Source organism: Larus michahellis, chromosome 1 (genome assembly GCF_964199755.1).
Source record: "Larus michahellis chromosome 1, bLarMic1.1, whole genome shotgun sequence".
Lineage (NCBI taxonomy): Eukaryota > Metazoa > Chordata > Aves > Charadriiformes > Laridae > Larus > Larus michahellis.
The window spans coordinates 138,708,079-138,735,551 of record NC_133896.1 but is presented as its reverse complement, the minus strand read 5'-3'; the positions used below and the strand labels follow the sequence as shown (position 1 = coordinate 138,735,551).

General features: G+C 39.7%; 1 protein-coding gene across 1 annotated transcript; it reads left to right on the top strand.

Moving 5' to 3' along the window:
* Positions 1 to 27,473, top strand: TXLNG (taxilin gamma). Its single transcript, XM_074605728.1, has 10 exons — positions 1 to 378; positions 11,412 to 11,724; positions 12,425 to 12,516; positions 15,872 to 16,042; positions 16,794 to 16,988; positions 18,387 to 18,506; positions 19,575 to 19,649; positions 22,414 to 22,506; positions 23,026 to 23,121; positions 24,158 to 27,473. Exons 1-10 carry the CDS (start codon positions 214 to 216, stop codon positions 24,476 to 24,478), a joined length of 1,641 nt encoding a protein of 546 aa, XP_074461829.1. The 5' UTR covers positions 1 to 213; the 3' UTR covers positions 24,479 to 27,473.

Genomic DNA, 27,473 nt, shown 5'->3' with positions numbered 1-27,473 from the left:
GCCCCCGCGCAGGGCAGGCTGGGTAGCGCAGTCCGCCTCTCTCCCGGGGAGCCCGCGGGAGGGGAGGGCGCCAGTCCCCCCCTAGATGGGGCGGGGGCTGAAAGGGGGGGACTGCACGACGATTGGCTGCCGCCGTGAGAAGGGGCGGGCCGGCCGGGAGAGCTTCCGGTGTTCCCTCGGTTCGGCAGCTTGTTTGGATGCTGCCGTCACATCATGGCGACGCGCGGAGCGGAGGCAGCGCGCGGAGGAGGCAGCGGCGGCGGTAGCAGCAGCAACAGCGCGGCGGGACGGAGCCGGCGGCCGAGCCAGAGCGGCGAGGAAGAGGAGGAAGCGGCGGCGGCGACTGTGTCGGCGGCCCCCCCGAGCGGCAGCCCGGAGGTGAGGGCGGCGCGCAGCCGGGCCCGGCGGGAGGGCGCTCCCTCTCCTCGCCTACCCCGTCCCCATGCGGCCTCCGCGTTCCGCCGCCGCCGGCCCGCACGGGTGCTGGGGCAGGCAGGGCCCCTGCCGCTCCCCCCCGCCTCGCTGTGGGGAGCAGGCCAGGTTCCTCTCTGCTTCCCCCCCCGGGGCTGGACCCGGACCTGTGGCTGCAGCCGCGGCTGTGTGTCGTGGGCGGGGGGGGAGAGTCTCGTCATCGCCTTCCCCCGGGGGAGCCGCGGGTGTTTCCCCCCCCCTCGTCCAAACCCCCGAGGGGCGGGCCCTGCCTCGCGCGCGCGGCGGGCCGTTGGCGGCTGCAGCACGTGGCCGGGGCCCGGCGAAGGGGATGCGGAGGGGGACGAGGTCTGGGTGGCCCCGGGGGGCTCCGCCGGGCGGCCCCGGCTTTGTCTGTCTTCCCCTCCCCGGTCCGGCCGAGGGACCGCGGCCCAGCAGTGTCGGGCGACTCCGGTGCCGGTGCGAGCCGTGCGGCGGAGGTGCGAGGCGTGCCTGGGTGGCTCTGCCTCCCTCCAGCGCGGTGGGGGGGGCGGGGGCGGCGACGGGAGTGTTTTCCTTACCCTTCGAAATAAGTAAAAACGGCCTTTTCTCTCTTTTCCCTTTCTCTACTGAAACGACGCTGAAGGCAACGGTGTCCTGGTGTCCTCGGTGACAGTAATTTCTGGTTGAGTTTTTACATAGGAAAAGTCTAAAATATGTGTATTTGGGCACCAAACAGCAAAGACTCAAAATGTGCTGTAATTCAGCTGCTGTATGTAATATTACCAACACAGTGTTTTATGTGACACAACTACCTTGGTAGTCTCATGTGCCTCTGTAGTATCTCATCCTGTGTCCTTACATAAATTCAAGTGGCTTTTTTTTGTGGTGAATTTCTTTTCTGTGTTACAAAAGATAATAACATCCCAGAAATAGTAACTTTTTCGTGGTGGAGCGAGATTTAGGAGGCTGTGGAGCTAGTTTTCCTCAATGAAAAAACATCTCTTCCACTGCGTGTTTTCTGAAGTTCTTTACTAGGAAGTGGCTTCTAAGTAACTTTAGTGTCCGCTATGAAAGCAGATGATGATGATGTTTTTAAAAAAAAAAAAAACAACAAACAACAACACAACAAAATCATCAAACTAACCAGCATCTTCTGTATTTCATATACCCACTGTCAAACAGAATTTCATTTTTAAGAAAGGCAAAATATGTCAGGGAGTATTAAGCAAATTTTACTTTGAACTTTTTTTGTGAATTAAAAATCCTTCAGCGGTCTCTTGCAGATTTCCCTCCCCCTGCCTTGGAACACGGGAGCTTCTTTATTTTTAGGTTCCTTGTGACCTGTTTGCATTGGGAATTCAGAACTTGTCTACCCTGCTTTTTCCAGAAACGTACTGTGGATGACTAGAAAACTATTAGGTTTAGAGTAAAGAGGAAGTGAAACCTCATTAGCGGAAGTGATTCATGCTATATTAAGTGTTTTCTTAATTAGCACCTGTCTCAGATGCTTGCATTAAAAAAGGGATGGTGAAATGTGCAGCACTTTGCCCTGCATATAAATTCACTGAAAGTTTCCATTTAAGCTTTGGGTTCCTCTAGTGAAATTTTTGCTAGAATTACAGTAACTGTTTTTAGTGTCTTGAGCTAAAGCAGGGACGAGATCTTTCTAATCTTTTCTCAGAGCAGAGAGAAGAAAAATGATGCAAAACCAATATGTTTTTTTTTTCTTTGAGATTATGTTTGAGGTAAAGGAAAAAAAAAATAAATATTTTTAAAAGCAGGAATGTCGTCTGTGTCATAAGGCCATTGAAAGACAGAGCAAGAAGCATGGGAAGGGTAACAGAAAAAAGTAAGGACCATAAGGGGTCACGTGAGAAAGCGTCTGAACCAGTACCAAATACCATATCTTGAATGTAAGGCCGGCAGTATTAATAGTGGAATTCTATTAACATGGACTCCGTATTGACTTTTATAAAGATAAAATACAGATTTCCAAAGTAGGTATCTGTTAATCGTCCTCCTGCTGTGTTGGGACTTCTAACCTTGCAATGCTTTGAAACTAATGATGAGCAATACTGCAGGTGCCTCAGTCCAGTATTTTGAAAGTAGATAAATGAGTGCACAGAACATAATTTTTAAGGTAATGACAGAACAGGGTGAGGTGTTTGTTTGAAATGACTTTCTGATCTTACAACTAAGATTTTAGTTCAGTGGGTAAGCCACCTCAGAGGCCATCAGGTTTTCAGAAAGGTATAATTAGACTGCATGATCATTCAGGTCAGTGAGCACAGTATAGAGAAATACTGCATGGAGAAATAATCTTAATAAGCTAGTCTTGTGGTTACAAGCACCTGAATTATTGTGTCTAGACGAGTGGATGAAGGTGCATCTGCTATAAAATTCAAACCCAAATTTTGTGACATCCACAAATGCTAGTTTTTATGGAGAAGTCATGAATAAAATTACTACCAAGAATGACTGATTTTTCAGCACAATACAGTTATGTTAAATGAAGTCTTTTTGAGTATCTGCACTGAGGAAACATATATTGCAGATGTTTTCAAAGTAAGTTTTCCTGTGTTGATAGGTAAAAGTAAATTGTTGAGATGCAGGAAGCCTAAAACTTGTTATAGACCATAAGCAGTTATGATAAATATAACATACAAGATTTTTTTTATGCAATTGGTAAGGATAATGAGTATAAGGCTTTGATGTCCAGTTGCATGTGTGATAACTTTGAAAATGTAGTCAGCTGAGCAGTGTTATTCAAGTGGTCTTTTCTGGAGCCTGATGCTGAGTGAATGATGACATATTCGCTTATTGTTGTGGTTTAACCCCAGCGCAGAGCTAGAGCTATGCAGCCACTTGCCCCAGTTTGGATGGGGGAGAGAACTGGAAGAGTAAAAGTGAGAAAAAACTCATGGGTTGAGTTAAAGACAGTTTAATAGCTAGAGCAAAATCCGTGCACGCAAGCAAAGCAAACCAAGGAATTCATTCACTGCTTCCCATTGGCAGGCAGGTGTTCAGCCATCCCCAGAAAAGCAGGACTCCATCAAGTGTGATGGTTACTTGGGAAGACAAATGCCATCACTCTGAACATCCACCTCTTCCTGCAGCTTTATATGCTGAGCACAATGTCATATGGTATGGACTATCCCTTTGGTCAGTTGGGGACAGCTGTTCAGGCTGCGTCCCCTCACAGCTTCTTGTGGACACCCAGCCTGGTCACTGGTAGGACAGTGAGGAGCAGAAGAGGCCTTGACTGCTTAGCAACAACTGAAAATGCCAGCGTGCTATCAAAAGTATTTCTTATCCCAAATCCAAAACACAGCACTATACCAGCTGCCAGCAAAAAAAAATTTTGCTGCCAGCTCCATCCCATCTGAGACAGTGACACTTGTATATTTAGGTTGTCTTACAGTTGTGAAAATCTGTTTTATATACTCATGCTTGTTCTAATGCTTCCAGGATATTTTTAAAAAGTATTAGCAATTCCAAGTCTTTTTTTCAATTCAAGTACAGGCCAACTGCTACTATGGGGAATGTAGATGTTTTGATAGTTTAATGCCAGTGCTTTTTTTAGGGTAATTTGCTAACATATAGGAGAAAAGGATGTTGGTGTAGCTACTAATTATGGTTTCTTCTCGTAAGAGGTACAGAGAGGTGTTTTAGGGAAAGACTGAATGTGTGTATGCACAGGAGTATAAGATATAGGTACTTTAGTATGTGTAGTACCAATAACAAGCAAAGTATATTTTAGGTAATGCTGCATGTTACAGACTTTTGTAGGAAGTAAAACAAAAAAAAATAAGTCCATTCATATTGCATTTTGGCATGGTAGGATAAGTTCATAGAATAGTTTTTGTTGGAAGGGAGCTTTAAAGGTCATCTAGTCCAACTCCTCTATAATGAGCAGGGACATCTTCAACCATATCAGGTTGCTCAGAGCCCCATCCAACCTGGCCTTGAATGTGTCCAGGGATTGGGGCAGCTACCACCTCTCTGGGCAACCTGTCACACTTAGAACACTGTCCCAGTGTTTTGCCACCCTCAGCGTAAAAAAAAAAAAAAAAAAAAAAAAAATTCTTCTTCCTATCTAGTCTAAATCTACCTTTTTAGTTTAAAACTGTTACCCCTTGTCCTATAGCAACAGGTCCTGCTAAAAAGTCTCTCCCCATCTTTCTTATAAGCCCCCCTTAAATAAGGTCTCCCCAGAGCCTTTTCTTCTCCAGGCTTAACCCCAAGTCTCTCAGCCTCTCCTCGTAGTGGAGGTGTTCCACCTCTCTGACTGTCTTCGTGGCCTCCTCTGGACCCACTCCAACAGGTCCAACGGCCCCCTGGCCATGCTTCTTTTGATGCAGCCCAGGATAAGGTTGGCCTCTGGGCTGTGAGTGCATGTTGCTGGCTCATGTCCAGCTGTTCATCCACCAACACCCCCGAGTCATTCTTGGCAGGGCTGGTGTCAATCCCTTCATCCCCCAGCCTGTATTGATACAGGGGTTGCCTGACCTGGGTGCCCTGTTGCCTGCCCCAGGGCTTGCCCTGACCTGGGTGCAGGACCCTGCAGTTGGCCTCATAGAACCTCATGAGGTTCACGTGGGCCCACTTGTCAAGCTTATCCAGGTCCTTTTGGATTGTATCCTGTCCCTCAGGTGTGTCAGCTGCACCACTCAGCCTGGTGTTGTCTGCAGACTTCCTGAGGGTGCACTTGATCCCACCATCTATGTCATTGATGAAGATATTGAACAGTACTGGTCCCAAAACAGACCCCTGAACGACAGCACTTGTCACTGATCTCCATGTGGAGATTGAGCTGTTGACCACTACACTATGGATGTGACCATCCAAGCAATTTCTCATCCACTGAACAGTCAAATCCATATCTCTCAAATGAAGAGAGAAGGATGTTGTGGGGGACCGTGTCAAAGGCATTACAGAAATCCAGGCAGATGACATGTGTAGCTCTTCCCTTGTCTACTGATGTAGTCATTCTGTCATAGATGGCCTCTAGGTTGGCCAGATGGGACTTGCCCTTGTTGAAGCCATGCTAGCTGTCTTGAGTCACCTCCTTGTCCTCCATGTGCCTTAGCATAACTTCTGGGAGGATCTGTTCCATGACCTTCCCAGGCACAGAGGTGAGGCTGACAGGTTGGTAGTTCCCAGCATCCTCCTTTCTACCCTTTTTAAAAGTGGGTGCAGTGTTTCCCTTTTTCTAGTCGCCAGGGATTTCATCTGACTGCTGTGACTTTTCAAATATCATGGAGAGTGGCTTGGTAACTACATCATCCATTTCCATTGGGACTCCGGGATGCATCTAATGAGGTGCCATAGACTTCTGTATGTTCAGGTTCGTCAGGTGGTCATGTACCTGATCATCTCTTACAGTGGGAGGGACTTTTCTCCCCGGTCCTGGCCTTGCAGTCCATCCACTCAAGAGGTGTGGGGAGAGAGGTTGCCAGTGACAGGTCAGGCAAAAAAGTTGAGTACCTCAGCCTTCTCCTTGTCTGTTATTACCAGTTTGCCAGTCTTGTTCATCGGGGGGGTATGCTTTCTCTGACCTTCCTTTTCTGGCTGACATACCTGTAGAAGCCCTTATTATTCTTTGTGTCCCTTGTTAAGTTCAGTGCCTTGGCCTTCCTGACCCTATCTCTACATAACCAGGCAGCATCCCTGTAATCTTACCAGGATACCTGCCCCAGCTTCCACCACTGCCTGCGTGTTTTCTGCTTGCCTTCCTTTCCTGATTTCTTACACTTGGGGATTGAGAGCTCTTGTGCTCTGTCCTTAAAGATCTGACAGCTCTGTTCTGCTCCCTGTCCCCGAGGGTAGTTTTCCAGGGGGTCCTATTGACTAACTCTTTGAAAAAGTAGAAGTTTGCTTTCCTAAAATTCAGGGTCCTGACTTCACTCTGCCTAACCCTCACAGGACTGCAGACTCCAGCAGTGCATGATCACTGCAGCCCAGGCTGCCTCCAGTGGCACCGATTAGCTCCTGATTAGTTCTGCCTAGGTGCCTGTTGTGTCCTTACATGTGGTGCATGTTACTGAAGCAGTATCGTTTGAAGTAAAGTTGGCTTAGGCTCTTTTGATCATAGCCAGTTTCATAAATAGATACCTCTCTTGTACTCTCATCTTTTAGGTATGAAGTAAGGTAGAGTTTTCCTGATGTGCACCTTTTTTGATCAAGGTACAAGTTGAGAGAATAAAGCCGAAGAGTGAATGAAAACTTTGGGGTGAGCAGGAGAGATGTTACCAGTAATTTTCCTGCAGGCATCCTGGAGTTGTTTGGCCGGTAACTCTATCTTAAGTAGCTTGAAGATGATATGCTTATTCAGAAATGTAAGCGTCTTGTAATAGCTGGTTTTACAGCTAGGTAGGTGGCAAGTATGTTATTTTTTAATGGTAGTTTTGAATTTTGATAAATAATTTTGTGATCTTATGAAGTGGCATGTCTGTGCAACATACTCTTTTTGTTTCTCACTGAAAATCTTTCTAGGTATGTAAAAATCTTAATTCTGGTCTGTCAGATTATAAGGTACCTATTATTAAAGCTGGTTAGAAGCTGGAGGTTGGAAGCCAGTTAGAAGCTGAGAGAGCACGGTAGCAGCTAGAAAAGGTAGCGGTGATTTCAGTAGAAGGTCTTTGGTGGGGTGGTTTTGTTTTGTTTTTATTCAGTCAGTACTGAATCAGCACTGTTATACAATGTGCTGTTGGAAGTGCTCTGTTCTGGCTGGAATGTTAAACTGAGAAGTTCACTCGTCTGATGAGCATACGTTTGAAAAGATAGAGGTAATAGTTGGGGTCTGTAATTTTTCTGACCGTTGTCTCAATAAGGGGAGGGGAACGGGACAATTTTGATGATACTAATACAGTTTAGTACTTAACCATTCTCAATGTGATGCTTATTATTGCTATACTCCACCTTGAAGCTTGATGCAGATCAAATCTGAAACTATCTGTAGTTAAAGCATTTTAAGAATAAAGTTGAGTCTAAGAAGGCTCTTTAGACTTCTGGTTATTTTTTTTAATATCTAAAGTGACAGCTAATGTAGAAAATTCTTTGTTAGTCATAATCAGGAAGTCATCTAGCTATTAGTGTTTGTGGCCTTTGTCAGGCAATAGCACATTTCTCTGCTTAAAATGGAAAAAACACTTTCTAATGTAGGTTAAATACACTAGAATTTTAGTATGTTGTGCCACTACTGTCAGTTTTGACAAAACTTATGGACTATTTGGTAGGGAGTTTTGTAATTATTTTTCTATGTTATCAAGTTGTTCTAGTTGCTGGTAGAACCGTTTCTTTAAATACAGTATTCTAGCCTGTGGTCACCAATTTTTAATTGTATTTGAGGCAATTGGATATTATTACAAAAACTGTCTACTGCCACACTGAGCTTTGGTTTTGCAGGGAACATGTTTGCTTGTCAGTAAGCTTGGATTTGCTCCATGTTCACTGGAAAACCAAGAGAAGGCTGACAAGTTCTATAGTTTTTTCACTATTGCTGTTATTTTCAAATTTCATAGAAGCATAGGGTTGGAAGGGACCTCTGGAGATCATCTAGTCCAATCCCCCTGCCAGAGCAGGGTCACCCACAGCAGGTGGTATATCTCATATATTTGAGATGTACAAGACACTTGTACACAAACCTTCTTCTTCAGTATTTTAAAGGTTATTTCAGACTCATTCTCTGAAGACTAACAGAGAAGGCAGAAGTTCTGAAAATCCTTGTGGGTTTTTTTGACAAAGGATAGAGAATACTCAGCGTTAAGAAATTATTATTGTCAGTAAAGAATTGGACTGACACCTCATTTGACTTCTACAAAAAGCTCTGCTGAATTAATGAGGTGGTGGTTTTCACTCTGTGGAACTTCCACATGCTTTAGAATATGCATGTTAATTGCCAGCTCTGAATTGACAGACGTTTAGGTTACTATGATGGTTTACTAATAGAGGTGGGCATTTCGTGACATACTGGTCATATGTATGCCCTTGCCAGTAGTTGTTCTTTTTTTCCCCAGAAATGGCAGAATTTTCTCATATGAGAAATCTCTGGGTTGCCTAAATTTGAAGCAGTGCTGCTCATGAATGTCTTCTTGCTGACAGTGTTTCAGTACCTCAGTAGTCAAATGTTAGCTACGTACTTGTGGTTAGGATAAGGTGTTTTTTTAGTTCCTTGTGCTCTGTCTGTGATTAGACTGACTTTTTTTTTTTTTTAGTGACTCTCGTGCTTTGGCTTCTTTCCAACCGTCGTGCTAGCACTTCTGGTTGGCAGGATTGCCTGTTGCTGTGCAGTGAACTGGGCTGAGGTACTGATCTGGCTATGAACTGTGTGAGAACAAGTTGCATGAACATTGTTGCTAGCACAACAGAGGCAGGTATGAGAAAGGGGAATGAAATGATAGCGAGAGCGCTGTTTGGGCACCGCTGCTGTTCAATGTGTAACCACAGCCGCAGCCAGTCAGGCCTTCTCAGCTGCTTGTTGGAGTTCCTGGCAATTTTGTGCTCTGCTTTCAAAAAGAAAATTCTGAGTCTGTTTATGGATTTTGGTAAGTCTGGAAATACTGTGCAAACCCAGAAACTTTTGAGTTTAGAGCTGACTTTCCCTACCTTTTGGAGAGCTTCTTAGGCAGGAGAATCTGAATTGTAAGTTCACGTTCTGTGTGATGGAAAACCTGCAAGCTTTAGTAGTTGTGTTGGTACTGCAGTTCTACTTTGGTATCATGTTGTGTTCAGATACCTCTGATCGTTCCTGTTTTGTCCATGTAATGTGACGCACTGTCTTGAGCTTCTGTATGAATCCTGTGTTTTAGGGAAGATCTGTAGCATGGTTTCAACCATTGGTACCTGCAAAAAGATTAAGGGAGCTCTACTGGTTTCACATCTCTTGTCCTTTTTTAAGAAGCATCTCTTGGTTATTTAGCTGACCCTAAACTTGGAGGGGTAAGCCTTTCCCATGCCAATGGAAGCCCCACAGTTTAAGGAAAAAATAGGCATTTTACTGATCTAAAATGTCAACTGTTAAATGTCGGGGTTGGTTATTTGTTACAGCAATTCTATTACTGCGTTACCTTTGCAAGGTATTGATCAAGTACATGGTCTGACATGACTGGAAAATGATAAAACTGCAGTGCTTTTATATTTTTCTGTAAAGCATGTGCATCATTTCCACACTTGTAAAGAGCAGTGCAAAGTGAATCTTCCTTAATAAGTCAAAAATTGCTCCTTTATGTCTATATAGATTATTTGCAGTTAAAAACCTTTGTCCTTCATGAAAGGTATCGTATGAATTCCGTTTTTTCAAGAATGAATCTGCCTGGAGATAAAGGTCTAAAGCAAGAGACTTGCTTTAAGTATAGAGGACAACTAAGCTGTTAGATGGGTTTTTTTACAACATTAATGCATATTTGTTTAATGATTTTTTAAATAACTCTTCCAAGTATACTGAACAAATCGGGAGTTGAAATATATCTCACGATGTATTATTAGTGTTGGCTGCGTTCCTTCAATGTTGGCTAATTCCTTTTGAAGAGGAAAAGGGTCCATCTGTGCAGAATATAAAACCCAATGCAAACTCCTGGCTTTAAGAATTAGCAAATTTTTAATATTAAAATATAAGATAATCTGAAATTAATTTGTGCTTAAACAGCATAACTGTGAATATAAACAAGCCCTGTTTTTATAATTCCTTGTGACTTGTTAAGGAAATTTACTTTCAGTTCCTGGGAAATAAATCGATGAGAATGATCGCATTGCTTTTGCAGTAGCGTCAGTTCAGCTCTGCTTATCTGCTTTTAACTTGTATGTTGTATAGTAGGATAGTAAATGGACAGCAAAAAAAATACCCAATCACTTCCAAGTATTGTCCCGAGTCCCGCCCTCTGTAGTGTAACAAAACAGAAAAAATGCCCAACCAAACACCACTGAAGTTCTCAGAAGTGTTTCTAGAAATTGGGAATGTTGTTCTGGTGATTGAGAGGGGAGTCTGGTAGTGTGGCTGCTTCATAAGATATAGAGTATCATCAGGTGTGCTGTTCCAAACTACAGACATACCACTGCGGTGTTAAAACTGGTGATGTTTAACTTCTTAGTTAAATGAGTAAACATTTTGGGGTTTAAGAGATCTTTCAGGAAAGTTTTGCTTAATTGAGTAGAAATGATGTATTATTAAAAATCATAGGTAATAGGGTGCAAATCTGAAGCCAGTTAGTAGTCAGTTTTGTGATGATTTCATAGATGTGAATTTTAACATTTCAAAAATGGACGTGCTCCCAGTCCTGTTTATCATTCTTGTTATAACAACAGACTTTACCCAGTCATTACCTGACAATCATATTTGGCATTCTGATTGAAGTAGTTTAAACTCTAACCCTCTACGTTATCAAAACAGTGTATTTCTGTGGATTTCTTTAGACTTCCTAGCAGGTTAATTTTCTCCCCTTCTTTCTTGAAGTATGTCTCTTGAATTATTATAAAGCTGATGTCTTTCGGTTTTATGAAGCTAACGTGTAATAAAGTTGTTTTTCATAATGGTGTCCTCCTGTCTCAATTTCTGTACCTTATTTTTCAAATAACAGTACATAAAGCTAGTTAAACTCTTGCTGAGTTTTACATTTATTATACTTAGCGATGATTTGTGAGATACTTTTTTTTTTTTTAAGAACTATGAAGGAGAAATGTTTTCACTAAAGATTGTGTGCTTTAACAGCTGAGTTGGTAGCTGTTTTGGAGCTTTAAGAACAGATTTCTGTGTGAACTTCTAATTTCTAGAGCATAAACATTTTTGCAATGACAAGGTATCAAGGTTGGTTCATAATAGAGTAATTAATATTTTGGGCTGGTGTGTGCTGTTTTCTTTATCGCTGTTTAGGCTTATTCTCTGTATAGTTATTTGTATACCCGTCTTTTATTCTTATTTGTCTATGCAAAAGAAAGGTTTAAGTTTTCATTTTAAATACAGTTGCTTGACCATGTACTTCCACTTATTCCTTTCCTTTCTGAAGTTGGTTGGTGGTGCAATGGAAGAAGCTGGATCTCAGGAGATGGGAATGAATAACCAGGATCAGCTGGTGAACAGCAAGTGCAATGAATTGTCCTATACAGCATTGCAGCATATGCAGTCCAACTGTTACGGCCTGGAAAACACGGGTGCACTGGAAGAAGCTGAGTATATCACAAAGAATAGAAAGCACCCAGGGTCCGTGTGCTGCTCTCAAGAGTCTCGGGAGGAGACTCCTGGGAGAGAAGAAGCCCGTACTGATCCACCTGATGGCCAACAAGATCCAGAGAGTGAAAAAAACAAAGAAAAAACTTTGGGTATGTTCTCTTTGGCATTTTGATTTTTAAATGGCTTTAATGTTTTTGTAAAATAAATACGTATATTCTCTGTCTCAAGCTTACTTTGTAGCCAAAACTTGTCATCTTTACCAGGATGTCCTGAGAAAATGTGTACTTCTGCTTAGGAAAAAATAGTTCTTAATGCATACATAAGAATTCTGCTGGTAGCGCTATTCTTACTGGAACTTTAATAATAATAATAATAATAATGTGTTAATTACAAATTGACTTTTTAAACTTTCCAGTTGTGGGATTAACTTCTAAATTTGGGATTGTGGTGTTCAATGGTACCAAAGCACTGCCAATATTTAAATTCCCAAGGTTTTAAATATTTGTGTATTAACACACAAGTAAAAACATTTGTGTGAGTATCCTTTATTAGCAAAACTTAACCTTTTAAATTTCACTCTTTCATTTTTTTTTTCCTGTGCTATTATAAACCAGAAAACAAAAATATTTTTGTGGTTTAAGATTAAAGTAATCCAAGTTTTTGCTATCCAAGTTGTGTAATGGCACATAGGCAAGACAAATTTACTCTTCCTGTGATGATTTACCATTTGTCATCTGTTAGGATTATGCAGCTTAACAATTTAAAGAACAACTTAACTCACACTAATATCTCATGGTTCTTTTCTGCTTTGTTTTTTCTCAATATGGTTGTCTTTCATCCAATTCATAGGAAAAGAAGTGCTGTTGTTAATGAAAGCCTTGAACACACTTTCTACGCCAGAGGAAAAGCTGGCAGCATTGTGCAAGAAGTATGCTGATCTGGTAAGTAATTTGTAAAGATAGCACGAATTATTCATGTGTTAATATTAACTGTGGAATGCAGGAACTTCTAATACAGGACAGTTAATGACTGAGTGTCTCACAGTGTTGATAGGAAGAAGGGAAAAAAAAAAAACCCACGCTTAGGCTTATTATGAGTTTTGCTTCAGCCAAACTTGCATGTAGTGATTTCACTTCTACGTGACTGCATAAATCCAAAGAAAAAAATAGGTTATGATAACTTTTTGGTAACTTGGTGCTGAAGCATAACATTAGGATTAACAGAAAAGCTAAGAGTATCTTTTGGGAGTAATTGTTTTCTTAGTTGCTGTCTGTTGATAATGCTTTTGTGCTAGCATTTTATAATTTATATCCTTTAGGATAAAGGGAAAGGATGTATTGTGATAATGAGAGAGATTGGAAAAAAAGTGTCAGTTGTATTCATGTCCTTAGTGATTTTTGGTGGGTAGGAGAAGTTGGAAAGATCTAGGTTTAATTTTGCTTTGTGTTTTCTGATCATGCAAAGCAATGGATAGAAAAGTATACATTTCTTCAGTAACAAACCAAAAAGGCAAAATGTTTGCAGCGATTAATCATGAAGTATATTCCCACCCCAAGTAGGAGAAATGATAATTTATTCTCTAAATTAATTGATGGCAAAACTGGGAGGGGGGGAAGTGTGTGGAAGGCTCATAAGAATGTGCCTGGAGACAAAAATGCTTGTTCATCTTGAGACAGGGACAGACAAGAATGGAAAGACTAGGAATACTGCATGTATATGTTTTCCCACCATGTTTGTAGATATAAAATGAATGCAAACCTGAAGAGATAACTGAATATCTTGGAAAAAAGCATACGGTTTGCCTTCTGTAAATGTCAAGTGTATTATATATGAAAACGTTTATGAAAATGACATAATGGCTGCACAACATGGCATAACTCTTCTGAAATAAATTTATTTTTCCTTTGAGATTATTAATGTCTCCAAAGTTTTGTGGATGAGCTAGCAGGTAGTCTTTTCACTCACAAGAGGCAATACTTACCACTAAAAGTAAATTAAGATTAGTTCTCTTTAGGAAATTCTGAGTCCTCGTTGGAGGTCTGTTACATTTTTGCTTTGTTTTCCTCATGTTTTCTTACATGCATGCTCTTGTTCACATGAGTGGATATCCTTCAAAACCGGCAGCTTCTCTAAGAAGTCACTTATAAGTATTACTGTTTCTCATTTAAATCAATAGTGCACTTCAAGAATGGGGAGCCCACCTAAAAATGAGCTTTGATTTTTGTGAGAGAAAAATGCAGTAAATGAGTTAGTTCTTATGAACAATTGCTTGTGCATGTCTGTTAGAAAAGTATTTGAGTGAACAGCTCCTGTGTCAAATCAATGGTGATCCTGATGGCCTGCATGAGAAGCTAGGTTGGCATGAATTCCCTGCTTCTGCAGAAAGAGAACAGTCTGAACCATCTTCACTCGAGTTTTCTTGTTGAAGGAAGGATCTCAAAACAATTAGGTAACAGCTAGACAAAATTATTTTTAATTTCCTTCAGGAAGCTTGGCAATCAGGAGAGATGGGTTCACGTTATGTTTTTTTCCCCTGCCAGGAAGAGGATCCATAGTCTTATCGGTAGAGTAAGCATTCAGAGTCCACAGATATTCACCATCGTAGAAAACCAGTTGCTTTCCGCATGATGCTCAGAACTGCTGGGAAGTTGGGTGGGAGCTTGTCCGGGTGTAACAGTAGCTCTGTTTTAGCTGAGTGAGTCTTAGAGGTACTCTGTTCCCCTTAGAAAGTTTAGGTTGGATCTGGTTGTATTCCTTTTAAGATGCATTCTTTTCTTCATGGTAGTGGTGGTGAACCACTGGCATAGGTGTCAGCTTTAATGCCAGCAGAGGTTTGAACTGTTTATGACAGTGCACCTACAATGCTCTTTTTCTTTTTTTAAAGATTCATCATCTTTAAAGCTCACTGTCAGGTTTTTCAGTGGTGTCTCATGAAAAGGACTGTACAATAAAGGTAGGAATGCCTCTCTCCTGGCAAAAGATCTTCCACAATTTTTTTTTCCTAATTTGGAATCTATCAGGAGATCAATTTATGATGCAGGAAGGTTTGTGTCCTTGGTGATATGTCTCACACTGGCATACTCTTACGGGCCTGAAGTTTCATAGGTATGCAAACAGCACAGCCACTTGAAGTGTTTTTTATGGCCACCCAAGAAAAGGGCTTTTTTATGTCTGGATGTCAAATATTTCCTTAATGCTCCTTTTCTCTAAACTAGATTAAATATACATTTAATTTACTGTTGTCGTGGAGGGCCTTAACTTTATTTATTCTTTCTTCTATGCTTTAGCATTATTTTGAGCTCTTTCAGAAAACCAGCATTGTATTCTTCTCTGTCATGGCGGTATTCCTTGTTGCCGGCCTTCTTTTCCTGTGGTGTGCTGAGGCACTATCTAGTAAGGTGCAATGTTGCATTTAACATTGTTACCTTCTTACAATAGAACAGACTAAATACCACGGTTTCTCGGGGAGCCCAAAAATCATGTATAATGGAACTTACTCTCAACTAGATGTCAATAGAAGTTTCTTGCATTAACTGGATATTCATAGAATAGATTTTGAAGTTGACACCATGTAGAAAGTTTAACGCTGTTGTCTACCATCTAAGCAGCCTAAAGGAAACAAAATAAAAATTTTTCTTCAAATGGTTGAGACTACAGATCTCTTAAGTCAACAAAGTCTGGGCTGTGCAGCTTTAATAGTATTTGACTTGATTTATCAGGGCTGCTAGTTGTATCTGTTCCTTTCTGAAATACCTTAGCATTTTAAAAACTTGTATAAATTACTGCTTCCTTTGGTAGGAGCTCCTGCTGACAAGAATGAACTCTGTACACAGTCATGTGGGGTTTTCTTTTTGATAGTAAAAACAAGACCTGTTGGATAAACAGCTGTATGTACCTTACAGACAAGAGAGTGGAAAAAGTTGTGACTTGTTGAAAAGCCAGTCTCAGTCAGCTTTTAACTGTATCTGCTACATCCTCCTTTCTCAAGGCTAGCCCTATCCCTGTAGCTGAACACAAGATGATAGCCCAGGGTCAACAGGTCCGTGGTCCCTGTTCCTTAAAGCCAAATGTCTGTTAAGTTGCAATTTGTATGTTCTCATCTTGTGTCCTTACACATCTCAAATTTTCCGTAGGATGATGGGAGTTGCTCTTTAAGATCAACTTGGGGATCTTAATGAAATTACTGACTTCCTTGCTTTCATCTGAAATGTTTAAAAGTTTGTTCAGTCTGCTGATCTAGATGCATAAAGATAGTTTCACCTATGTTTGTTTAATAAATACACTCTCTAATGTTAGTTGGAGGAGAGCCGGAATGTTCAAAAGCAGATGAAGATACTGCAGAAGAAGCAAGCACAAGTTGTGAAGGAGAAAGTCCACTTGCAGAGTGAGCATGGCAAGGCCATTTTGGCACGCAGCAAACTGGAATCTCTCTGTCGGGAGCTTCAGCGTCATAACAAGACTTTGAAGGTTAGTTTATTTACATAAATTACAGTGTGAGTAGTGGTGGAAATCTTACTTGCTGATTACTGCTTAAAATCAGGACCGCTGCTTTTTACTTTCCACTTTGTCCATTACCTGTACCTGCAGAGGATGTGTCATGTGGTGTAAGTGTACCTGATTTTAAGGTAAAGAATATGGGGATAGTTCAACTCGCTAATCTTTTTTTCCCCTCAGACTGGTTCATAGGTCATATTACTTGCAGTATGTGATCTTGCCACGTTTGTTTCTGGGACCTGTGCTGATGACTGTTGGAAAAAATAGCACAAGTGAAATAACAGTAGTATGAAATGGCAGGGTATCAGAAAAGGCTTAATTCTGACAGAATATAATGAACAGGAGTGAAATGGAAGAGAGCCAAGAGAGTCTTATCTGTGATCACTGTAGAAAACTTCATTAATTTCATCAGTGCTGTTTCTAACATCTGGGTAACTCTTACGCTTGCAAAGGTATTCATGTAGCATCTTACAATACCAGCCTCTAAGTAATGTTGGTAGTGATAAGGACAAGATTCTCTAAAATCTTTGGGATTTCTAGGTTTTTCGTTCCATGCGCTTCATATGGGTAGTCAGCATAGCATATTATGATTGTGGCTTATATTAACTCTAGCACTCTAGAACTTGAAACTTTACAGAAGTGAATTATTACCGTTGTTTCTGACTCAAAAATATGAAAAAAGTGCACGGTTTGGCTTGAACACATTAATATTCTCTCATAAAAGGAAGACAACATGCGTCAAGCGCGTGAATATGAAGAAAAACGGAAAGAAGGAACTGCACACTTCCAGATTACGCTGAATGAAATTCAGGCTCAACTGGAACAGCACGATATGCATAATGCCAAGCTCCGTCAGGAAAATATTGAACTGGGGGAAAAACTGAAGAAACTCATTGAGCAGTATGCATTGCGAGAAGAGGTGCTTACATTATACTTTTAATGGGATTCTATTAGTTCCTTGACTGTAAGGATCTGATAATTATTTAAAGGGGAGAAAAAACCCGAATACTTTACAGCCATGGTGTGTGTGTGTGTGTATATATATATATATATTTAAAATTAGTCTTTTTACTTCACTGCTGTGAATAATTAAGTAGCTGTTTGGCCCCCTACCTGCCTTTCCTGTCTGGTTTTGCATATCTAAATTCAAGGTGCGTTGGAAAAAAAGTCTTGCACAGTGAAAGCAGTCAAATAGAAATAAGTTGTCCAGAGGTTGTGGAGTCTGTCTTGAGAGGTATTCAGAATTCAAGTGGGCGAGGTGTGAGCAACCTGATCAGAATTTGAAGTTGACCCTAGTTTTAGTGGACTGAATGGCTTCCAAAGGTTATTTCCAACATAAATATGTATTAATATTTGAAGTTCTTCTGAATTATAATTTCACACTATAATGGGAGGGGGCATATGGTTTATTCTCTGTCTTATTTGTTTTGGTTCATTAAGGTTGGGGGTTTTTGGCAAGCTCCTTTGTGTATGTAGCTCTTCTTGTTGGCATGGAATCAAAATAAGCTATCATGCTTTAAGAATATATTTGGACTGGTGTCACGGAAAAGACTGTATTTTAGGGCTAACTGAGCTAGCTTTAGTTGGCACCAGTATGTGAGATAGCCAGTCTAAACTACAGTAATGGAAAACAGCCAATTCTCCTTGTCACAGAGAGAACTAAGCTTCAAGGGGTTCTACAGCTTAGGTCTTAGTTGGCATAGGTTTGGAATATAATTTCTCAACTGGTTTTGTTCCTTTTTTTTAAATCTGGATCAGTTAGAAAGCTCTCTGTACACTATAGTTCACCACTTTTTGTGCTCTTGGAATATTTATAACTTGGGGAAGAGACAAGGTAGGAAACTGCCTTGTGCTGCTTTATGGATGGAAGTAAAACTGCAAAATTCAATGATTTGTAGAATTCTGTTGGCCAAATAAACTTGCAAATTGTGCTAATTTTGAGCCTTTTTAATGACGAGGACTAGAGCTTTTAGATGTAACAAAGTACAATTAGGATTAGAGGTAGATAGATACACGAATTTTAGAAAAAAGGATGTAGATTACTTGTTACAGGATTTTTGAAACACCTGGTGTGAAATGACTGACAGTATCGTACCACTTTAATAAAATCTGCATCTGGCTTCTGTGAAAGACAAAAAGTGTGTAGCTCTAATGTATGGCAATAACAGGAGGAAAAAAGCACGTAAAACAGTCTTTGTCGCTTTTTCTTCTGAATTAAACTTGTAAACAGTATGCATCTCCCCACACGTGTACGTTTATCTTAATTGACCCGTGCACTCTTTATATTTGACTAATATGATTTTCTGTCTTCCTCTAGCATATTGATAAAGTCTTCAAACATAAAGAACTGCAGCAGCAACTCGTGGATGCCAAACTTCAGCAAACTACCCATCTTATTAAAGAAGCAGAAGAAAAACATCAGCGAGAAAGGGAGTTTGTAAGTGAATTCTATGTATGTTAAGAGAAATAACAAAACCTACCAAAACAGATTTTTCATTATTTAAAGTAAATGAAGCAAACTGAGGGGACTGTCTGTCTTCTGAAAGTTAGGATAGATTTCAACATCAAGACTTGAGTTTTGTGTATGTCTGTATGATCCCTACAATATTAATGTCATATTCACAGGCAAGTATTTTTACTGTTTCCATTTTCTCAGCACACGTGCTGGATATCATTTAGATTTTCCATAGACTAGCAAATACTTTGAACTGAAACACCAAAGGTACTTTCTTGCTGTCTTGTAGTTGTAACTTCTGGTTTTATGCTATAAGAAATAAGAAAAGCAGAATAAAGTGTATGCTTTTCTGAACTTTCTGTCCCCAAAACTGCACCTGATGTTTTATTTGTATGTTGATAATCAATAATTTACTTGCAGTCATCCAAGAAGTTAACTTCCAATTTAAAAATAATGCTCAAGTGAAGATTTCTTTTATGCTCCTTATGTATCTGTAACTTAGCAAGAAAGAAGAGGAGCAAGGCTTTTGCCTAAAATCTTAAAATGATCACCCAGTGTTGGATTGTTCTGTATTATTAAAACATAATTTTGGAATCATAAGCTGATGAAAATATCTTCAAAGATGAATGTACAAAACGGTGTCGAGTTGATGCAAAATCGAACTAGTCTGTGAAAGTGATATTAGTGACTGGCAAAATGGAGGTGGAAAATAATTTAGGTTAAAAAACAGGTATAAATTACATACAGCTCTTTAATGAATTACTCATATAAGTGTGGCAGTTCAAACTTGCTACAGAAATAGAAACATTGACTCATGCTACCAATTAGAAAAATGTCTCAGTAAAAATAATTTCTGCATGCCAGCACATGCTTTGAATAGTGTATATGAAAGTATAGTATAGTAATGAAAAACCCATGTGAGAAAACATGATTGAATGGCCCTTCGATGGTGATATTCTTTGTTCATTTTTCATCGTAGATCAAGTTCTTTAAGCCATTCTTAGGAGTACTTTCTTCATTATGTGTCTTTTTGCAATTTTTTTTTTTTAGCTGCTAAAAGAAGCTACTGAGTCCAGACACAAATGTGAACAAATGAAGCAACAAGAAGCTCAGCTGAAGCAGCAGGTATTTTTTTTTTTTAATGGAGTGCTCTTCAATAACAGTTGTTCTGAAAAGAAAATAAGATATTTGTGGTTGTAATGAACTATGTGTTATGATTCATCAGATGCAATATACTACTTGTGAAAAGTACTTGCTATTTTTTTAATTAAGTCTTAAATCAGTAACTCTTCAGCAGTGAAGTGTGAAGTATAAAGACTTGACATTTTGTACTTGCTGTTTAATACATCTGAAGTGTACTGTTACTGGAAGATGCTAAATATTGAGTTGCTGGACCTAGTATCCTTTTAAATTAATAGTGTTAATATTACAAAGAATAGAATATATGAAAGCTTAAGAATCTATCATTGAGGCTACTTCTTCACCATTCCTTGGTTTCTCTGAAACTGTTGTTCTCGCTTCCAGAGATATTTTTATTTTCTTTTTATAGCTGTTCAGGACCAGAGAGGCCTTTGTTGTGACTATAAAGAGTTGGGTGGGGATTTTTACTCATGCAGGTTTTGGAATTTGTTCCTTACTGTTTCCATCCCATTCTGTTGTGGAGGATTGGGAGCACGCAATGTCGTGTTTATCCTTGTTGTTATTGAGGCTGTCCTGGTTTCGGCTGGGATACAGTTAACTTTTTTCCTAGTAGCGGCTGTGTTTGGATTTAGTATGAGAATAATTTGATAACACATATTGTGTGTAGTTGTTGTTAAGTGATGTTTATGTTAGTCAAGGACTTCTTCAGCTTCCCATGGAAGCTGAGAGGGAGCACAGACAGGACAAGCTGGCCAAAGGAATATTCCATACCACAGATGTCATGCTCAGTATATAAATGGGGGGTGGCCAGGGGAGGGAGACAGGAATCCGGGATCACAGCTCAGGATGGGCTGGGCAGTGAATCATGAAGTGGTGCGCAATTGTATTGCATCACTTTTTTGTGTATTCTTTTAACATTATTGTTGTTGTTATTATTACTGTTACGTTCCTCTCCTCTTCCTTCCTATTTCTGTAATAAAATATTTAATAATATTTTATTAAACTGTCTTTATTTCAACCCATGAGGGTTTTTTCCTTTTCCCTTCCTTTTCTCCCTCTTCTCCCTACCCTACTAGGGGTGTAGGCGTGAGCAAGTGACTGTGTGGCCCTAGTTGCCAGCTGGGATTAAGCCATGACAGAGGTTTAGTAACCTAAAACTTAGTGTCTCTATCCACAAACAATTACTATATTCAAATTGTGGCTGTGCTGTAAATGCTACAGCAAAATCCTCTCTTGAGAGTGGAGAGATGGTCTCCAGTTTCTGTGCTGTGGTTCTGGATCACCTGCAGTCATTGGCCACAAATGAGCTCAGCACGTAAGGCAAAGGGAAATGATAGGTTAAACTAACATAGCATCTGAGAAGCAGTAGCTATTCCTTTTACTATATACCTCTTATTGCTTCAGTTTTGTGAGGTTTTGTATCAAGTCTCCTTGCAAGCTCTGTTTCGTGGCCTTTTTTCACACTTGGTGTATGTACCTCATTCTTTTCCGGGCTTTCCAACTGTTACATTTAAAGTGTGTGTATATGCGTAGTTAAATGTAATCATACACACACACAGCAGGGTGTCCAATGACTTGGACTCATTAATATCCAGATTCTCCCAAATAGGTTTTTGCTGCACTTAAGACTTTTATGATTTTTTTCCAAGTTGTTTTCCCTTTATTTAAAATCCTACTGCCTTTTTGTTATGCTTTTTAATAGTAACAATGGGTATGGTTTGTGGTTTCCTGGGGCCAACTTACTTTTTTTGTAGAATAAGATGAGCTAGAAAGTTCAGTCACAAAAATGGCAGAGTGTCATGATCTGCTGTTGACAAGGTACACTAATTCCTCTTGTGAAATTTCCTCTACTCTTGGAGGAAAGTACAGTATTTCTGTGCTCTGAATTGTATTGTCCTGCAACCCCCAATGTAAGAATTGAGAGAACTGACTACTCTTCAGAATAGAGTAAGAAGTTCCTGGTAAATGGTCATTTATTCTCAGAACATCAACCCACAACACTGGTAGTGTAATTTTTTCTTAATAAGAAGCATAACCTAATATGCATTTTGTGGAAAAACTATGTTAATTGATTGCAATTAATTGACCTTGCAACTGCAAGGAATTGCAGTTCCTTCTTGATGATTGACCTTGTAGTGTAGGGCAAGAAAAATTTCTGTCATCAAACATTAGTGCCCTTCACTTCTTAAAATGTAATGTTTTTCACTATTAAATTAATTTCTTGTCAATATTCTCTTTCCATGATTTTTGGTCACTAGGCAGTTTTCATAGGTTGTGAATGTGTATTTTGATTTCTGGAACCAATCACGTTTATTTTGTCCCAGCCTTGGTTGTTAGCTTTGGCTGGTTAAGGTGGAAAGGTAGGTCTTTTCTAAGTTTAATTTCACTAACCATGGGCTGAATTTCCTGTATATTAGTGTCCAGAGGTGTTTGGGCAGTTTTTTTGGTTGGGAAGCAAAAATGAGATTGTGATGAACTGTGATGCCTTCCAGCATTTTATTAAACATAGGATATATTTTCCTTTAGAATATATTACTGTTCTATAAACACAGAACTATCTCTTCATATGTAATTTGAGTAGCATGTTTTCAGACAAGTTTTGCATGCTTCTCAAATGGAAATCATAGGATAGTATAAAAAAAGATAAAAAGAAGTTCATCTTCTACTATTTTAATTTTCCCTTGTACCTTAATGTTTTTGTAGTTGTATACAGCTGTTCAGATTAAAGTTCCTGCCTCTTTCCCAACAGCTTTCTCTTTACATGGACAAGTTTGAAGAATTCCAGACCACCATGGCAAAAAGTAATGAACTCTTTACAACCTTCAGGCAAGAAATGGAAAAGGTACTTACAGGATTACTTAGAGTTTCATTAAAAGTAATCTAGAAATGTGTGGTCTTAGCGGGATGCACTTCAGATTTTATAACAGTGTTTGCCTCCTGAAAATACATGGAGTACTTGGACATTTAATTTGGATCATAAGATAGGGCATAAGAATTTGTCATATTATGGAAAGAGAAGTGTAATTTTTTTCTGGTTTTTGACATAGTTGCCTAATACCTAAATCCCATTTTCAGTGTTTTATCAGAGGCATACAATACTTCTTGGTCTTTTTGGCTGTGCTTGTTTTAAAACTTATTTTCCTGGAGATTTTTATTAGTTGTACTTGAAGGTTGCTAGTCTGTTTCTTTTAACAATCAGTCTTGTTTTCTTTGAATGCTGAATCTGTATTTGTGGGATTGATTTCGTGCAGAAAGGCTTTTCTGTAAAATAACTTGTTCAAACTGGACTTGGGAAGTAACAGTACTTCCCAAGTGTTGCAACTCAAGCCACAAAATTAGGTCTTCTATTTATCTTCTGTAGATGACGAAGAAGATTAAGAAACTGGAAAAGGAAACCATAGTGTGGCGTACAAAATGGGAAAACAACAACAAGGCTCTCTTGCAAATGGCTGAAGAGGTAATTATCTTTTAAACAGCAGTATGGCTAAACTAGAGTCTGTGTCCTAGAGAAAGTCATACAGTTTTTCAGTTTTAGAGAATTGGAAATAATACACAGTAGCCTCCTCTTGGATTGTCTGCCTTATGTTTTCTGCTGTGTAAATGTAAATCTCCTCCGATATGGAAAATAAAAAGCTGCTGTATAAATCTAAACTCATGACGCACAAAATACTCAGCCTCGTCTTTCCTTGCTTACTGTTTAATTGGTGGAATGATGTGTATGAAATCATACAAGCCGAATGAATTGAATATATTTTAATATGCTGAGCGAAGTTCAATCTGTGCTGCAATAGCAATCTATTTTAAATATACAAGACTGACATGAAGGAAATAACCCATGCGCAAGGCATCAGTTACTTTGCTGCAGTGCTGCTGCTTTTGAGGTCATGAGATGCCACTATTTAATTGTGGTCCAGCAAGAGAGGAGCTAAAACAGTTTTCACACGAGCCATAAGCACAGAGTTCTGCCTTCACTGTCTAATGTCTGTTCATTAGGTGTGATCTTGCTAAACCATGTGCTAGGTTACATAGGTTCTGCTATAGCACTGCTTATCTTTCCTAACTACCTCCTTACAAAAACAGAGACCACCATCAGTATGGTACCTTCTGACCTGGATTCTGCTGCTGGATTGTAGATTTCCCGCTTGTATGCCCTTCTGCTCCCTATAGTTGCCGTTGTTTGGGCTTTAACTGACTGCTTTATGGGACTTCATTATCAGGATCTTCACTGATACTGAGCCCTCACTTAGAATTAGCATTATGTAGTTATATAGTTCTCATTGCTTGTTTCTAAAGGTGGCTGTTGCTACTCCAGCTTAGATTGTCTGAAGTGTATGGTCAAGTATGCTGAGCAAATTTGCTCTAGCGCAGCTGGAATTTGACCTACCAGATTAATTAAGATTTAATATTCTGGATTAAATGGTGGTGATTCTTTAAGGAAAAAAAAAACACCCCACAGTTGCATCACAGAGCTTTTATTTTCTTTTGTCCTTCAGAAAACAGTAAGAGATAAAGAATACAAGGGCTTTCAAATAAAACTGGAGCGTTTGGAGAAGCTATGCAGGGCTCTTCAGACAGAAAGGAACGAGCTGAATGAGAAGGTGGAAGTCCTTAAGGAGCAGGTTTCTCTCAGAGAAGCAGATGTGGATCTAGCTGTGCAGGTGTTGCAGTCCTGCACGCTCAATTTCCACGAGGAGCTGGGAACTCCCACTGACACGGAACCAGGAATCCAACCTGATGTGGAATCACGTGCGGCAAATAATTCTGAAAAGACTGTCTCAACAAGTCCTGTTCCTGGCACTGAATCTGTAGACTAAACTGAAGTGTAAACACTGTATTGAGAGATATATTTTGTGTATAACTTTCTCTGTTGGTGGTAACTATTTGGTTTTGTGGTGAAAATTTTCTTACTTTTTCTACCATATCTGTATTTTCTTAGAACTACTGGACTTATGTGGTACAGGAAGCTGCATAGCAGCTTTAAATAGCTTAAACTATAAATTTTCCACAACTGTGTTGCACATCTGCCTCATTTTTTAAAAGAAAATATTTTTCCATAAAAGGATGCATGTGCGTTTCCTCCCCACAACACAAATCACTGTCATGGAAGACCGTGTACAGATACATCATCGTTCCGGGGAAAGTAGTGACAGCGTGTCACTTCATTGGTTTAAAGAACAGCATTCTGGTTTTGTTCATTGATTTGACACTCAGCATACAGAAGATTAACAATTTTTCCAGTAAATTAATCTACATAAGGATGTCTGATGGCCAGTAAAAGTCAGCTTTCCCCTCTAGTATGTTTTCATATATATGAATGCGAAAGTAAAGGTCCAGAATATAGTAAAAGATATGTTTAAAGGGTTTTATGTACTTTGTGGTATGAAAAAACAGCTTTGAAATACATTAATTTGCAGCTGGTGAAACAGGGTGTACAACTTCTTGCAGACTTCTCAGGGTTGTGTTGTAAAGGTTAGTTTGGACTATTTGCCCTACCTGTGAACATGTTAAATATAAATGTGTGAGAAAATGTACAGCAGCGTTACCGAGTGGAATTTTGCAGTTGTGTAGCCTGTTGCACAGGTGTTGGTCACGTTCTTCCCTCTTGGCTGCAGGGTGTCCGTCACGTGGTTTTCCTGACTAGAGAAATCCATTACTGTCCATAGACAAATCTCTGGATTATCTGAAGGGCTGGAGAATAGACATTTACTGCTGTAGATGTAGAAGACGCGAGTGTGTGGCATATAGGCTTTCTCTAATAGCCTTGTATGCGATGTATTTAAGCGTTAGTTAAGAGTATAATGGTTATAATTGAACATGTAGATTCAAATACTTTTCCTAAGTACAACATGGAATTTCTTGCACATTCAGCCTCGAAGCTGTACCAGTTGGCAGAGTGCCTTCCCAGTTAGGTTATCTGGTAAAGATGGTACTTCAAATTCTTGTAGTAACATACCACAAGCAAAGCTCCCTTGTTAACAGTAAACCATATAGTCTTTTCCTAAAAAAAATAAATTGATATCCTCATTTTGATGACTTTTCCCAAGACAGACTAGGACCAACGCTTATTCTTCAGCAAGACAGCGTGTGAAATAACGACAGGTTACCCTTAACTTTAGTTGCCATGTGCTTACTTTCTAGTTGTGGTTGCTGTCGTTTTAAGGAATACAAACGTGTAGCCTTTTCTGGTACTTAAAGTTCTTTGCACTTACTTGGGAGGGGATTTCTGAATCAAGCACATCTCTCAATGAGCTTCCCACCCTCGTCGCCCTTGACAGTTTAGTGGCTAAATTACTTGAATGTTCAGGCTGCACTGAGCTCCTAATCCTTTTCCTGTAGTAACGTACGTGGGAATAATGTAGCTGTCTCTGAAAGAGAGTAAGGCTGTGTACGGCCTGATAAGCGTGTTGTAGCTCATACCACTGAGAGGAACTGTGCAAAACTGACACTTCTGAAATGGTGGAGCAAAGGGGGAGCTGGCCGTCGTTCTCCTGGCTCTGTGCGGGTTCTGTGCGTGTCATCCGAGCACAGCGCAGGAGTGAAAAGAAGGTAGCGACGAGCAGTCGGTCAAGTTAGACTCAGAGCTTTGAAACGTTAATCGTGCTAACCATATGGCATAAAAAAAATTACTGGAAAGAAGTATCTCAGACTTGCTTTTCAAATGACTTGCTTTGTAGAATCAAACTGTTTAAACAAAAAAAAAAATAGTTGTTGCGAGAACTGGTTTTCAGCTAACACTAAGCGTGAAGTAATTTTCCTGAGGAAAAGTGAAAAACTTTGTATCTATCTGATGCATCGTACCCTTGGCAAGGTAGGACATGCAGTTTTCTATTTTTACAATTTATTATTTGGACATTTATATCTTTAACAATTCTTTCTATAGTGCTTGTTCTATATGGAGGCAAGAGTGACTTTTCGGATCCTGCTGCAAGAATATTTTAAAGGGCTTTTAGAGACGCGACAGATGTATAGAACAGCAATACAAACATATTTGCTACTGACTTAATATGTAAATGAAGCAGAACGCCCCAAGTGAAAGGCTTTTAAAACGGGGATATCTTTTTCCTACCCTTAACATACCCATATCGTATCAGTTTATCTGGCCAAGGTGAGCTGTACTTTGCTTCCTGAAACCAGTCAATACAGTTTCATGCATTGCTTCAAGAGTGTTGTTTAAAAAAGAAAATAAAAAATACAAATTTATATAAGGGATAAGCTCAGCACTCGGACTGATCTGCCGTACAGCGGGCTCTTGCACTGCCAGTCTGCAGCCAAATTGGCTCCAGTAGGGTTTTTAAGTAAACTTGTATTAATGCCTTTCTCCCACTACCATAAACTGTTGAACCTGGGCTGTAAACTGATGTAGCCTGAAATAAGTACGTCTAATTGTCAACACTCTGGGGCCTGATTGACAGTTTCACCATGATTAAGCTGCAAAAAGCTAAATGATACGTGATGCAAGACCCAAATACGTGTACACAAGTAAGTTAGGGCTGTATCTCTAACGTTTTGTCCTTCCTTTCATTACACCTGGTTACGTTACAGTTCAATTCTCAGGTGTTGCAGAAAATCTACCTCTTTGGACTGTAGATGGAAATAACTGTGAAAAAAGTGATGCAGAAATCTAGTTTGTGCTAAACACACTGCTTTATTTTTACAACCCATGTCTGCTTTCATGACGAAAAATTATAAATGAACAGGCAGTTTTTGTTTTGCTTTTCAAAAACATTTTGTAGAGATTTTTCACTAATGTGAATCTGAAATTTTATCTACTCGATTCTGTATAGATTAAGTAAATAAGTATGCTTAATA

Coding starts and splice junctions, on each gene's coding strand:
- TXLNG (XM_074605728.1), top strand. CDS start 214: ATGGCGACGCGCGGAGCGGAGGCAGCGCGCGGAGGAGGCAGCGGCGGC. Junction 12,517..15,871: donor GCAAGAAGTATGCTGATCTG/GTAAGTAATTTG, acceptor CTCTAATGTTAG/TTGGAGGAGAGCCGGAATGT. Junction 16,989..18,386: donor AGTATGCATTGCGAGAAGAG/GTGCTTACATTA, acceptor GTCTTCCTCTAG/CATATTGATAAAGTCTTCAA.